Here is a 13,463-nt window from a genome sequence, read left to right as displayed (position 1 = left end):
AACCCAAATGACGTCAGAACATCAACTGGATCTTCAGATGTTTCATTTTTTAATAGCAAAAAGACTTCATAGTAACACATTAACATGTATCAGAACCGGGCCAATCAGAACCAGGAAGTGGGTCCGTCTTCAGGAGGAATCAGGTCACTCTCTGTTTCTTTCGGGCCTGGAATCGCTCCGTTTTGCTCTTAATGGATTTAACGAGCAGCGACAGAGTCGGATCCATCGCCGCCTTTGAGTCCGATTCCTGCCTGCCGCCTGGCTCCGCCCCCTCCTGCCTGCCGCCTGGCTCCGCCCCCTCCTGCCTGCCGCCTGGCTCCGCCCCCTCCTGCCTGCCGCCTGGCTCCGCCCCCTCCTGCCTGCCGCCTGGCTCCGCCCCTCCTGGCGGCGGCGCTGTCTCCTCCAGGATGCTCCGTGTGGCTCTGGTGTTCCTGAAGCCGGGGTGGGACGGGTCCAGGTTGAACAGGTGGGAGGTGAAGACGGCCTGGAAGCGCGGGTCGGAGACGTCCACCTGGAGACAGACACCGTGTCATTGACCGACCTACGGAGGGCTGAACCTGCCACTCATTTCTAATATTTCAACGCTGACTTTTCATAGTTTTGGAGAATCTAGAAGGTTTATTATTTTTAAATGGTTGGTACAAATTTAATAAAATAATACATAATTAAATAATAACTGTCTTATCAAAGATCACAAAACAAAAAGAGCAAAATTAAACTATAAAAATGCCTGAAATAAAAGCTCATTAAAAACTGGTCCCATTTATAAAACTGTTAGAAATAATAGACTAGTATTTAGTAGCTGCTTAATTCAATACTGATGACGACAATTTTTTCTGTTATTCATGATTGTTTTGTCTGTAAATCCTTGCAGCAGTGAACAGGAAACTTCTGCCAGTGTGCTAATGGTAAAGCTAACATTTAGCACAACACTTTGGCATTTTTGCTAGCTTCAAAACATTTAGTGCACTTAACTTTCCCTAAATTAATTTTTCCAGATCATTTCTAAACAGCTAATTTTAAAAGTTTCATGAACTTCAGTTGAATAAAGTTCAAAGTCCATTTTTTAGTTTCAGAAATTGTTTTAGTAGTTAGCGGTGGCAGCCTGTCTGGGTGTGGAAGCAACGCTGCCCCGTCAGGCCAGTGTGGGAATCGCAGCGTTTCCAGGTAAATCCTGGTCTCACCTGGAAGCCGTCGTCCTCCGGCGGCTCGGCACCCTTCCTCAGCAGCTTCTTCCTCTTCCTCCTGCTCAGGTTCTGCTGCTCTACGATCTTGTCGTAGTTAAAGTGTTTGTGTTTGGCTTCGTCATCGTCATCCTCCATCAGCAGAGCCATCTGGGCCTGGAAGCAAGCAGACGGTTGAGACGCGTGGAGTCAGAGGACGATCCGGCCGGGAATCGTTCTGCACCTCCTGTTTCTGCCGCTCCTCTTCCTCCTCAGCCGTAATCTGCTCTTCCTGCCGTTCTTCTGTTTCTTCTTCATGTCTGAAACGTAAAGCATGACAGGAATCAGTCAGGTTCACTTTGCTAAAGACGAGCAGAAATGATTTTCACTGAACTTCAGAACCAAAACAAACTGAAGTAAATTTGTTAAGTTTTGTTTCAAAACGCAGTTTTAAACATGTGGAGGTTTTTGTCCATGTTTGTCTGTTTAAAGTAGAACCAGGAGGTCGGAATAAAATCGACACACCGTGACCGAGTGACCGACTGTTTTAAACACCGACGGCCAGAACAGTCGCCCCACTCCTGTCACCGTGGTAACCGAGCGTCCTGCGGGGACGTCACCTGATGGTCCGTCTGAGAAGAACGGGTCGCTGAGGTCGACATCAGGAGGAAGCTCGTCGTCACTGAGCCGTTCTGCTCCCTGACGGGAAAAACGTCACGTTAGAATCATTACTGCCTGCAGTTCAGAGCTCTGTCAGGAGGAGGCGCCACTCACCTGCTTTCTTTCACTTTTCTTCTGCTTCTTCTTCTCCTTCCTCTTCTGCAGAAACTCCTCCCAGGGCGTCATCTGGTCCTTGGCCTCCAGCTTCTTCTTCACCAGCCGCTCCGTCGTTTCCTTCAGACCTGAGGAGGAGGACAATGAGGCGCTGTGGCGTCGCCGGAGGCGGAGCCTAGAGGCGGAGCCTGCTGCTACCTGGAACCCAGCTGATCTGCATCTCCATGTCCTCCTGCGGCCTCCTCTCTTTGCTCTGGATGCTCTTCAGAAGCTCTCTGTATTTACTCATCTGCTCCTCGCTTCTCTTCTTCTTCGGTTTCTCCTCCTCTCCCATCGTCTCTTCTGTTTGAAAAACAACTCAGCACAACTTCGTCTCCTTAAAGTGCCAGAAAACTTTTCTCGATCCTCACCTGCCTCCTGCTCTTCATCTTCGTCTTCTTCACTGGAGGAGGCCAGGTAAGCCTTAAAGTCCAGGTCCAGCAGCTCCTCTTTGTTGAACTTCATGCTCAGAGCCGTCACGCGCTCGTGGTCCGTCTCGTCCCACGTCAGCTGCACCTGATTGGTCCAGACGAGATCCAACCATGATCAGATTATTGATCATCTCATTAATATTCATTAGATTAATAATCATGTCACTATTCCACCCTAATGAGATGCAAAGCAGCGAAATGGATGAACTTCTGCATTATATTCAGTTTGGTCCCAGGAACTGGACCGGACCAGAACCAGCTGCTCTGGTCTGAAGCTTTAGCTTGTGGACTAACTGCAGAACCGGGTTCCCTGGTCCCATCGGGCCAGAACCGGCGCCGTACTGACCTTGGAGGAGGCGGCAGCGGACGAGGTGAACATCTTGGGCGTGTAGGCCGTCAGGTTGACGTCTGTGGCCGCGTCTGGGCTCCTCATCAAACGTCACGTCATCAGGAACAAAACTGTTGAGTGAAAGAAGCTTAGAGTTTAATACGCGGAACCGGGTCGGGACGTCTTCATTCGTCATCGCACCGGAGATCCAGAACCGAGCAGCTGCTCTCGTATTCGAAGCCGTCGCATTCCTCGTAGATCTTCACCGCCGTCTCCACAGAGTCGCAATCCACCACGGCGTAGAAATACTTGAGACGCTTGAACTGATAATCCCGCAGCTTCTCCCTGTAGATCCTGAGAGAAGCAACAGAACCGCTTTAGCATCTAGACCAGAACCTTGCTAGCTAACAGCAGAACCTCTGCTAGCTAACAGCAGAACATCTGCTAGCTAACAGCAGAACGTCTGCTAGCTAACAGCAGAACATCTGCTAGCTAACAGCAGAACCTCTAATAGCTAACAGCAGAACATCTGCTAGCTAACAGCAGAACCTCTGCTAGCTAACAGCAGAACATCTGCTAGCTAACAGCAGAACGTCTGCTAGCTAACAGCAGAACATCTGCTAGCTAACAGCAGAACCTCTAATAGCTAACAGCAGAACATCTGCTAGCTAACAGCAGAACATCTGCTAGCTAACAGCAGAACATCTGCTAGCTAACAGCGGAACCTCTGCTAGCTAACAGCAGAACCTCTGTTAGCTAACAGCAGAACGTCTGCTAGCTAACAGCAGAACGTCTGCTAGCTAACAGCAGAACCTCTGCTAGCTAACAGCAGAACATCTGCTAGCTAACAGCAGAACGTCTGCTAGCTAACAGCAGAACATCTGCTAGCTAACAGCAGAACCTCTAATAGCTAACAGCAGAACATCTGCTAGCTAACAGCAGAACATCTGCTAGCTAACAGCAGAACATCTGCTAGCTAACAGCAGAACATCTGCTAGCTAACAGCAGAACCTCTAATAGCTAACAGCAGAACATCTGCTAGCTAACAGCAGAACATCTGCTAGCTAACAGCAGAACATCTGCTAGCTAACAGCGGAACCTCTGCTAGCTAACAGCAGAACCTCTGTTAGCTAACAGCAGAACGTCTGCTAGCTAACAGCAGAACGTCTGCTAGCTAACAGCAGAACCTCTGCTAGCTAACAGCAGAACATCTGCTAGCTAACAGCAGAACGTCTGCTAGCTAACAGCAGAACATCTGCTAGCTAACAGCAGAACCTCTAATAGCTAACAGCAGAACATCTGCTAGCTAACAGCAGAACATCTGCTAGCTAACAGCAGAACATCTGCTAGCTAACAGCGGAACCTCTGCTAGCTAACAGCAGAACCTCTGTTAGCTAACAGCAGAACGTCTGCTAGCTGACAGCAGAACGTCTGCTAGCTAACAGCAGAACTCTGCTAGCTAACAGCAGAACATCTGCTAGCTAACAGCAGAACGTCTGCTAGCTAACAGCAGAACATCTGCTAGCTAACAGCAGAACCTCTAATAGCTAACAGCAGAACATCTGCTAGCTAACAGCAGAACATCTGCTAGCTAACAGCAGAACATCTGCTAGCTAACAGCGGAACCTCTGCTAGCTAACAGCAGAACCTCTGTTAGCTAACAGCAGAACGTCTGCTAGCTAACAGCGGAACCTCTGCTAGCTAACAGCGGAACCTCTGCTAGCTAACAGCAGAACCTCTGTTAGCTAACAGCAGAACGTCTGCTAGCTAACAGCAGAACGTCTGCTAGCTAACAGCAGAACCTCTGCTAGCTAACAGCAGAACATCTGCTAGCTAACAGCAGAACGTCTGCTAGCTAACAGCAGAACATCTGCTAGCTAACAGCAGAACCTCTAATAGCTAACAGCAGAACATCTGCTAGCTAACAGCAGAACATCTGCTAGCTAACAGCAGAACATCTGCTAGCTAACAGCGGAACCTCTGCTAGCTAACAGCAGAACCTCTGTTAGCTAACAGCAGAACGTCTGCTAGCTGACAGCAGAACGTCTGCTAGCTAACAGCAGAACCTCTGCTAGCTAACAGCAGAACATCTGCTAGCTAACAGCAGAACGTCTGCTAGCTAACAGCAGAACATCTGCTAGCTAACAGCAGAACCTCTAATAGCTAACAGCAGAACATCTGCTAGCTAACAGCAGAACATCTGCTAGCTAACAGCAGAACATCTGCTAGCTAACAGCAGAACATCTGCTAGCTAACAGCGGAACCTCTGCTAGCTAACAGCAGAACCTCTGTTAGCTAACAGCAGAACGTCTGCTAGCTAACAGCAGAACGTCTGCTAGCTAACAGCGGAACGTCTGCTAGCTAACAGCGGAACGTCTGCTAGCTAACAGCGGAACCTCTGTTAGCTAACAGCAGAACGTCTGCTAGCTAACAGCAGAACCTCTGCTATCTAACAGCGGAACCTCTGTTAGCTAACAGCGGAACGTCTGCTAGCTAACAGCGGAACCTCTGTTAGCTAACAGCGGAACGTCTGCTAGCTAACAGCGGAATCTCTGTTAGCTAACAGCGGAACCTCTGTTAGCTAACAGCGAAACGTCTGCTAGCTAACAGCGGAACCTCTGTTAGCTAACAGCGAAACGTCTACTAGCTAACAGCGGAACCTCTGTTAGCTAACAGCAGAACGTCTGCTAGCTAACAGCGGAACCTCTGTTAGCTAACAACGGAACCTCTGTTAGCTAACAACGGAACGTCTGCTAGCTAACAGTGGAACCTCTGTTAGCTAACAACGGAACGTCTGCTAGCTAACAGCGGAACCTCTGTTAGCTAACAACGGAACGTCTGCTAGCTAACAGCGGAACCTCTGTTAGCTAACAGCGGAACGTCTGCTAGCTAACAGCGGAACGTCTGCTAGCTAACAGCAGAACCTCTGCTGGCTAATAGCAGAACGTCTGCTAGCTAACAGCAGAACCTCTGCTAGCTAACAGCAGAACCTCTGCTAGCTAACAGCAGAACCTCTGTTAGCTAACAGCAGAACCTCTGCTAGCTAACAGCAGAACCTCTGCTAGCTAACAGCAGAACCTCTGCTAGCTAACAGCAGAACGTCTGTTTCTAATTAAACCATCAGGAAGCGGCTAAAGCGCCCTCTGCTGCCTACAGTGACACCTGGTGACAGAAAGTTCACTCTGCAATCAATTAAATCCCAGCTGCCTCACAATTATTATTCTTGTCTTCTTCTACTGTTATACAAACTAAACATTTAAACAAACAGAGAAACGTCTCAATAGCACCCCTAGCTGTGTTCAGAGGACCCTCCACACTGACAGCAGATGAGCTGCACAGCGTCCAGCAGGGGGCAGCGCAGCAGCAGCAGGATCCTCCCAGGTTACCTGTCTTCGTCCGTCTCGTTCTCCGAATCGTCCGGCAGCGCCCTCAGCTCTGGCGGTCCCTGCGTCTCCTCCACCTTCAGCCTCTCCTTCCCAAATTCTGACGGGAAAATCTGGACAATACCCACAATGCACTGCTGTTACTCAGGACAAACAGGCCAATCTGGCTTGGTTCTGTTGGTGGATAAATCAGATTGTTGACCCAATATGGCAGCTTCACGGGGCCAGATGAACCCTCAGGCAGTTACCTTCACAGACAGCACAGCGCCCCCTTTAGGCACGAAGGAGCTGAACAGAGCCAGCAGATCTTTGGCCTTCATTCGATCCCAGTCCATGTTACAGACGGCGAGCCGAGCAGAAACCTGGAACAAGTTCAGAACCCGGTTAGAACTGGTCAGGACCTCGCTCCGCGCCGCACCCGCCGCCTCACCTGCTCGCTCCGCGGAGCGTCTCTGCACAGCTCCCCCCAATCGTGTTCGATCTGCTCTTCCTCCTTCCTCAGGATGTCGTCCACATCATCATCCTCGTCTTCATCAGAGCTGGTCTCCATGTTTCCTTTTCCTCGGGCCAGATCTGGTCCGCTGTCATCGTCAGAGTCCAGACTGGACTCTTCATCATCATCATCATCATCATCATCATCTCCTGACTGATGCTCCTCCTCATCGTCATCTGAGAGACCGAGTTAGCTTTAGCTGTCATTCTGTAGATCTAAAGAACTAAACATGAGGAAATAAAAGTTCAGTGAATGGAGCTGATTGAGCCAAACTGAAATCATGTTTTCCTGGATATTTGTTATGAAACGTCTCAGAAATAAATCAACTGGACTGACGTGAAATCAGAGGATGAAAAATCCTGACCTGCTGCTCTGCTTCCTCGTCCAAAATTCTTCTTCTTCTGTCCCTGGACCTGAACATCCTCCTCTTCCTCCTGCTTCTCTTCCTCCTCCTTCTCTTCCTCCTCCTTCTCTTCCTCCTCTTCTTCCTCTTCCTCCTGCTTCTCTTCCTCCTCCTTCTCTTCCTCCCCCTCCCCCTTGTCCTCTTCCTCCTCCTTTTCTTCTTCCTCTTCCTCCTCCTTCTCTTCCTCCTCTTCTTCCTCTTCCTCCTCCTCCAGCTGGTAGAAGCGCCTCAGATCGGCGGCGGTGGACAGCTGGACGGGTCGTCTCTCTTGTCCACCGTCTGCTTCGTCTGGAAGCGACGGTCGTGGAACATGGACTGGAAACGTTTGTCGATCTTGACTTTGTGTTCTTTCTCTGGCATTTCCCAGAACCTGGGGTCCTTCTGGACCCGGCGGAACCGCTCATCGTCAGCCTGCTTCTTCCTGGACGACATGTTGGGGGAGAGCACAGTGCCGCCTGCAGGACAGGAGCAGAACTGCAGGTAAACCTGGAGAACTCTCCTCTAGTTTAGTTAAGAAAACATCCTTCCGGCTTCTCTATTCATGGCAACCAGGTGTAGTTTTTGCACCTGGGATCAGCTGATTAGCATCTGAAAAGCTCAAATAAAACCTTAAGGAGGAAGTTCAGAGGATCACATCTGAACATCCTGACATCCTTCTAACCAAACGACCAGACAGACGGAAAGAGGAGCAGCAAAAGCAAAGGAAGCGGATTAGCAGAGCTAGCTAACAGATGAAGGAGCCATCAGGACGACACTATGGAGTATAATCTCTGCTCAGCAGACACTGAGCTGTTAGCATGTTATGACGGTCAGAAGCGGTTAAACAGAAACTTCTTCAGTCAGAGGCCTTTTCTGATGCGGTGTAGGACTGACTGCTACTGCAGACCCTTCCACCCGCAACATCCATTAATATATTTCATCCGATCTTTCCCAGCAAACACAAATAAATACACCGCTGACCTTTGACCTCACCTGCACTGATCTGATCAGAACCGAACCGGTGGAAAATCCACGCGGATTATTTATGACGGACTGAGCAGCAGAAACATTAAAAACACCGAGCCCATTATCGGACATCTTATGGGTCAGAGTTCGGCTCTGGTACCGGACCGGCTCGTTTAAAACCCCGAGAAAAGGCGCAGAGTCCGGCGGATAGCAGGTCCGATCAGAACCGGAACCAGGACCAGAACCAGAACCAGGACCAGCGACTGGAATTAAAAGTAAAAGCTACCTTCTCTGAGCCTCCTCACACGTGTTTTCCCAGCATGCACTCCGCTCCTTCCGCCTCTGACGCAGTACGGCGCGCAGAGAGGGACAAACAGCGCGAACAGCAGAACGTTCAGATCCGGGTTTTATGATCCAAATCATTTATACTTCAGAACAATAATCAGAAAATAAACGTTTTATGTTTCTAAATGAAACTTTAATTAAAAGGTAAAAATAGTTTTAATTGCATTTAATTTAAAAGACCCAGTTATTATTAAACTGCGTGATAAAAACTTGATGATTCATTTTGTGTTTGGAGGAAAATATGAAGCAGTCACGTGGTTTTTATTCTGTATGAATTCAGTCATATTTTATCTCTTTTATTCATTAAATGCTTCATGTTTATGTTCATGAGCCTAATCGCTCCAGGCCGCTGATCCAGTTCCTCCGCTTGGATCCGCCCGCCGGGTTTTCCGAGCGGCCGGAGGTCACCGGGGTCACTGCGGGCAGGAAGCCGCCATATTGGAGTTCTGACTGGAAGCGGGACCATGAGCTGCCGGGGGGTCCAGAAGCTCCTGCGTGGAGCCAGTTCTGGTCCGGCAGGGTGGACCCGGACCCCCGCGGCCTTCTACTGCTGCGGGCTCAGATCTGGACCCAGCAGGGCCCGGTCTGGACCCAGTTCCGGTTCTGGGTCAGGCAGCATGAACGTGTTCAACAGGGAGATGAAGAGGAGGCAGAAGAACTGGGCCGCGGTTCTGCTGGACGGCAGCAGTACGACTACCTGAGAGAAGAGGTGAAACTGGGGTTCGGTTCGGGATTCAGGTTCTGATAATGGAGTTCAGTTTGGTACTGAAAATGATTTTAGTCATTAATTCATGTTTTCATTCCTCCTTAGTTCAGTAATAGAACCGGAAACCATCAGAACCAGAACCTGGGGGTTCTGGACTCCTCAGGTCTGGTTCTGGTTCCGAGCCGGTTCTGGTCTCATCTGGATCTTGTGTTCTGCAGGTCGGCAGTCGAGTGGCTGATCGGGTTTATGACATTGCCAGGTGAGTTCTGGTTCTGGTCCAGCAGGAACCATAAAACCAGTTAAATCTGACTGGTTTCCATCTGAGGTCCAGTCCGGCAGGTTCTGACCAGTTTGTCCTCTCCTCAGGACATTTCCCAGGGCTCTGGACCTGGGAGGAGGAAAGAGTTACATAGCAGAGCATCTGAGCCAGGTGAGGAAGAGGAGGAGGAAGAGGAGGAGACTCCTCCAGCCTGAATCTTGTAAACAGTTTTTCCTCCCTGATGTTCCAGGAAGTGGTGCAGGATTTGGTTCTGACTGACATCTCCCAGCAGGCTCTGGTGAGTTCTGACATCCCCGTGGACCCGGTTCGTCCCGTGGACCCGGTCTGTCCCCGTGGACCCGGTTCGTCCCCGTGGACCCGGTTCGTCCCCGTGGACCCGGTTCGTCCCCGTGGACCCGGTTCGTCCCCGTGGACCCGGTTCGTCCCTGTGGACCCGGTCTGTCCCCGTGGACCCGGTTCGTCCCGTGGACCCGGTTCTCTGTGTTGTGTTTCAGAAGCTGGGCCGGCGGTCGGAGGTTCCCACCCGGAGCGTCGTGGCTGATGAGGAGTTCCTGCCGTTCAGGGAGGAAAGTTTCCACCTGGTGGTGAGCAGCCTCAGGTGAGAACCAGCTTTACCTGCAGAGCGCGGCTTCCTGCAGCAGGGGGCGCTCAGCTCAGGGTCTGACCTCAGCAGGTTTCACATGAGATCGATCAGGGAACGGATCAATACGGAGCAAACAGGAAATCCTCCAGACCAGTAGGGGGAGTCAGACTGAAACACCAACCGTCCAGGAGAGGCAGAGGAAACATGCTGTCTTTTATCACAGAGCAGCAGCAGATATTGCTATCTACTCCAGACCCCCCCTAGTGGTGTGGAGGACTTCCTGTTTCTAAAGTTACACTGTAAAACAAGAACGGCGGAGGTTTGATTTGTTTAGCCTGTAACAGAGGAAAAACTGGGTGTTCCTTCTTTAAGCCTGTTTTTCTATATTCATATTTAGAAATGTCACGAGTTCATACTAAATGTATTTATTTCTGAGTTAAATATTTTAATAAATATTTAGCTTAGTAAGCTAAACGCTTAGCTAACTTCATATTTAATAAGCTAAATGTTTAGGTAATTATTAAGCTTATTAAATATGTAGTCAGTTTAGAAAATATTTCAGGTAATAAATATTCAGCTGCTAAACGTTGCTCTGTCTGAAGCGGCTCTGTTTCCTCTCAGCCTCCACTGGATCAACGACCTTCCCAGGGCGCTCAGCGAGGTACGCTCAGAGGTTCTGTGTGTGGTTCTGTTTGGGTCGGCTCCGCCCTCATGCTGCCGCTCCCTGCAGATCCATCGGGTCCTGAAGCCGGACGGCGTCTTCGTGGGCGCCATGGCGGGCGGCGACACGCTGTACGAGCTGCGCTGCTCGCTGCAGCTGGCCCAGACGGAGCGGGAGGGCGGCTTCTCGCCTCACGTGTCCCCCTACACCGCCGTCACCGACCTGGGGAACCTGCTGGGCCGGGCCCGCTTCAACATGCTCACCGTGGTGAGGTTCTGGTTCTGCTAGGCCCGATCCAGCAGCTGTTAGAGGTTCTGAGGGACTCATGTTGACTCGGTCCATTCAGTATTCCAGGTTTGGATTTAAATCAAAATGAGCTAAAATGCTAATTTCAGCTAAAAGTTGACATTAGCAGGATTGCTAACACTAGCATGTTGAGCTGTAGTAGCGTATTGCATATTGTATGCTAACAGCAGTGTGTAGCAGCAATGCTAAAATGATCCAAAAGGCTAATAATAGCCTAGTGCTAGCATTAGTTCTGGTTCTGGACGGTTTCTCTCCTTGCTGAAGTGTTGACCTCGTTGACCTCAGTGCACAGAGCAGGAAGTTTCTGTATGGACCAATAAAAGCTTCCACCGCTCAGCTGAGCCACGTTTCTTCCTTAAGCAGCAGACATTGACGCAGGCTGACCTTTGACCCCTCCTCCTCTGTGTTTCAGGACGTTGATGATGTTCAGGTTCATTATCCAGGAATCATGGAGCTCATTACGGACCTGCAAGGTACAGAGCTCAGAAATCAGTAACGTTTCCTGCAGAGGAGCCGACTCAGACGTGTCGCCCCCTGCAGGCATGGGGGAGAGCAACTGCGCGTGGAACAGGCGCGCCATGCTGCACCGCGATACCATGCTAGCAGCTGCAGCCATCTATAAAGGTGAGGAGACGCTCTCTGGACCAATCAAATCTCTGATGGAGGACAAGATGGGAACCTGAGATTCTAATCTGGATTATCAGGGAGCCATGATGGGAAGCTGAACAGCAGAAATCTGGTTTTGGTTTCAGAGGAACTCCGTTTGGACCCGGTTTTAACTGGACTTTATGAACTTCCTGTTATCATTTATGAATTAGCTTCCTGCTAATTCTGGACTGAATGTTTATAATGTGGGCAATATTATGTAAATTCTATGAATTTGTTAAAATGAGATTTAAATGACTGATTCTCGTTAAAACGTCACAAAGGTTCTGCAGAACCGGAGGATGAGTGAAGATTCTTTTTCTGAGGTTCTGATCCGAAAACAAAAACTGATCAGAATTTAAAGCAGAAAGTTTGGAGTCGTCCAGCTTTTAATCTCTGCATGCCTATAATCTACCGGATTGGATTAATCTGGACTGATCCTGGACCAGCGGGACGTTTCATCCTGTCCGTCTCATTTCAGAGATGTACGGAAACCCGGACGGGTCAGTTCCCGCCACCTTCCAGATCCTCTACATGATTGGCTGGAAGCCTCACGAGTCCCAGGTGAGAGCAGTCTGGCCCTTTAACAGCCAATCAGCTGCAGGAAAACAGGCCCCGCCCCTGAGCTGTGACTCTTCCCTGCTTGGGTTATATCTGTACGGAGGGCTGAACTTGCCAAAATTAAAATGGTTTGATGATGTAATAAATGTGGTAAATATGAATCCAGAAAATAACTTTCTAAACTTAATTTATTATACAGGTTGACAAATATTTTGTTTTACTAAATATTTCTTATTTCATTTACTTTTTCTTATTTTTTCTTATTCTGTATTAAATTAATATCAATTACATTGACTTTGATTTGATCATTCATTGATTTATGTTCTCCAGTATTTTCATTTTGCGTTTTCTTTATTTCAATTTTTCTCCATTTTACTTTTGATTACTTTATTTTTTCTTGTCCTGTTTCCTTTTGAATTAAATGATTGGAAAAGAAAAGAGAACATGAATAAAATAAATACATTTGTAAATAAAATCAATGAGAAAAAAGAAGAAAAAATCTGTCAACGGAAAATAGTCTTACAGAATGACAAATTTAGGAAAAAGAATTATAATAAAAGGAAACTTAAAATAGTCATTACAAATAAAATGGAAAATGGTAATGGTGTTTAATTAATGCTGCTGAAAATGATAAGTATTAGTGAATGCCACTGCATAGTCAAATAAGATGGAAAAGTTCTTCATTTTTATTTTTTGGAAGCAATATTTGGCACATGAATTACTTTTTCAAGCCATTTATTTATTTCTATATTCACAGTTTTGGCAGGATCTTCCTTCCGTAGATGAGTTAATAAAGAGCAGGTTTGGGAGCGTCCATAAAAACGGTTTTCTGCTTCCTGCAGGCCAAGCCGGCTCGCCGCGGCTCTGCCACCGTGTCCTTCAGAGATCTGGCCAAGGTCAGCCGACCCGGCGCCACCAACCCATCCTAGGGTCATGACCTCACCGGGTCAGGCGTCCAGCAGCAGGAGGTTCTGGTTCTGACTGTAAATGTTGTATAAAAATCTGCTTCTGGGAAATAAAGCGAGTAGTGAAGGAAACATGAAACTAGTGAGTGTGTTCTCTGATGAAGCTGCTGCCACACACACACACACACACACACACACACACACACACACACATTTGGCTAATCTTGACTCAACATCCAGATCTGCTCTGGATCCTTCAGCTGGTCTGAATATAACAGGATTAAATCTGATTATGATCTGCAGCAGAGTTTGGAGCCCAGATTAACGATCATTTCTGGATAAATTCACTCAGAAAGAGGAAAACATGTTGGACAGAAAATCTCTGAATTCTGGAGTTAAAATCCAGCAATAACCTTTGACCTTTGACCAACAGACCTGGAGCGCTCTACTTCCTGGACCGGAACCAAACTGTCTGGATGAAAACAGACCTGAAGTTCTGCTTCAAAACTGTT

At 48.4% G+C, this 13,463-nt stretch overlaps 2 protein-coding genes across 2 annotated transcripts; one reads left to right on the top strand and one right to left on the bottom strand.

The window, feature by feature from the left end:
• Positions 1 to 32: 32 nt before the first annotated feature.
• LOC129355577 (ESF1 homolog) lies at positions 33 to 7,446 on the bottom strand. The gene is given in 16 exon segments (XM_055025172.1): positions 33 to 511; positions 1,185 to 1,340; positions 1,408 to 1,463; positions 1,466 to 1,483; positions 1,784 to 1,862; positions 1,938 to 2,065; positions 2,136 to 2,279; positions 2,348 to 2,492; positions 2,754 to 2,829; positions 2,831 to 2,866; positions 2,937 to 3,089; positions 6,122 to 6,231; positions 6,367 to 6,480; positions 6,549 to 6,787; positions 6,976 to 7,278; positions 7,281 to 7,446. Coding segments are annotated over 16 exon segments (2,295 nt in total). The 3' UTR covers positions 33 to 139.
• On the top strand, positions 7,408 to 13,090 carry LOC129355578 (arginine-hydroxylase NDUFAF5, mitochondrial-like). The gene is given in 13 exon segments (XM_055025174.1): positions 7,408 to 7,494; positions 8,636 to 8,988; positions 8,991 to 9,013; positions 9,229 to 9,269; positions 9,377 to 9,440; positions 9,520 to 9,567; positions 9,785 to 9,888; positions 10,495 to 10,534; positions 10,604 to 10,801; positions 11,253 to 11,313; positions 11,381 to 11,464; positions 11,967 to 12,049; positions 12,889 to 13,090. Coding segments are annotated over 12 exon segments (1,053 nt in total). The 5' UTR covers positions 7,408 to 7,494; positions 8,636 to 8,768; the 3' UTR covers positions 12,976 to 13,090.
• The last annotated feature ends 373 nt before the right edge of the window (positions 13,091 to 13,463 follow it).

This window comes from Poeciliopsis prolifica, unplaced genomic scaffold (genome assembly GCF_027474105.1).
Source record: "Poeciliopsis prolifica strain line A6 unplaced genomic scaffold, Auburn_PproV2 SCAFFOLD138, whole genome shotgun sequence".
Taxonomy (NCBI): domain Eukaryota; kingdom Metazoa; phylum Chordata; class Actinopteri; order Cyprinodontiformes; family Poeciliidae; genus Poeciliopsis; species Poeciliopsis prolifica.
The sequence above is the reverse complement of the archived record's forward strand: the minus strand, read 5'-3'. Positions and strand labels throughout refer to the sequence as shown.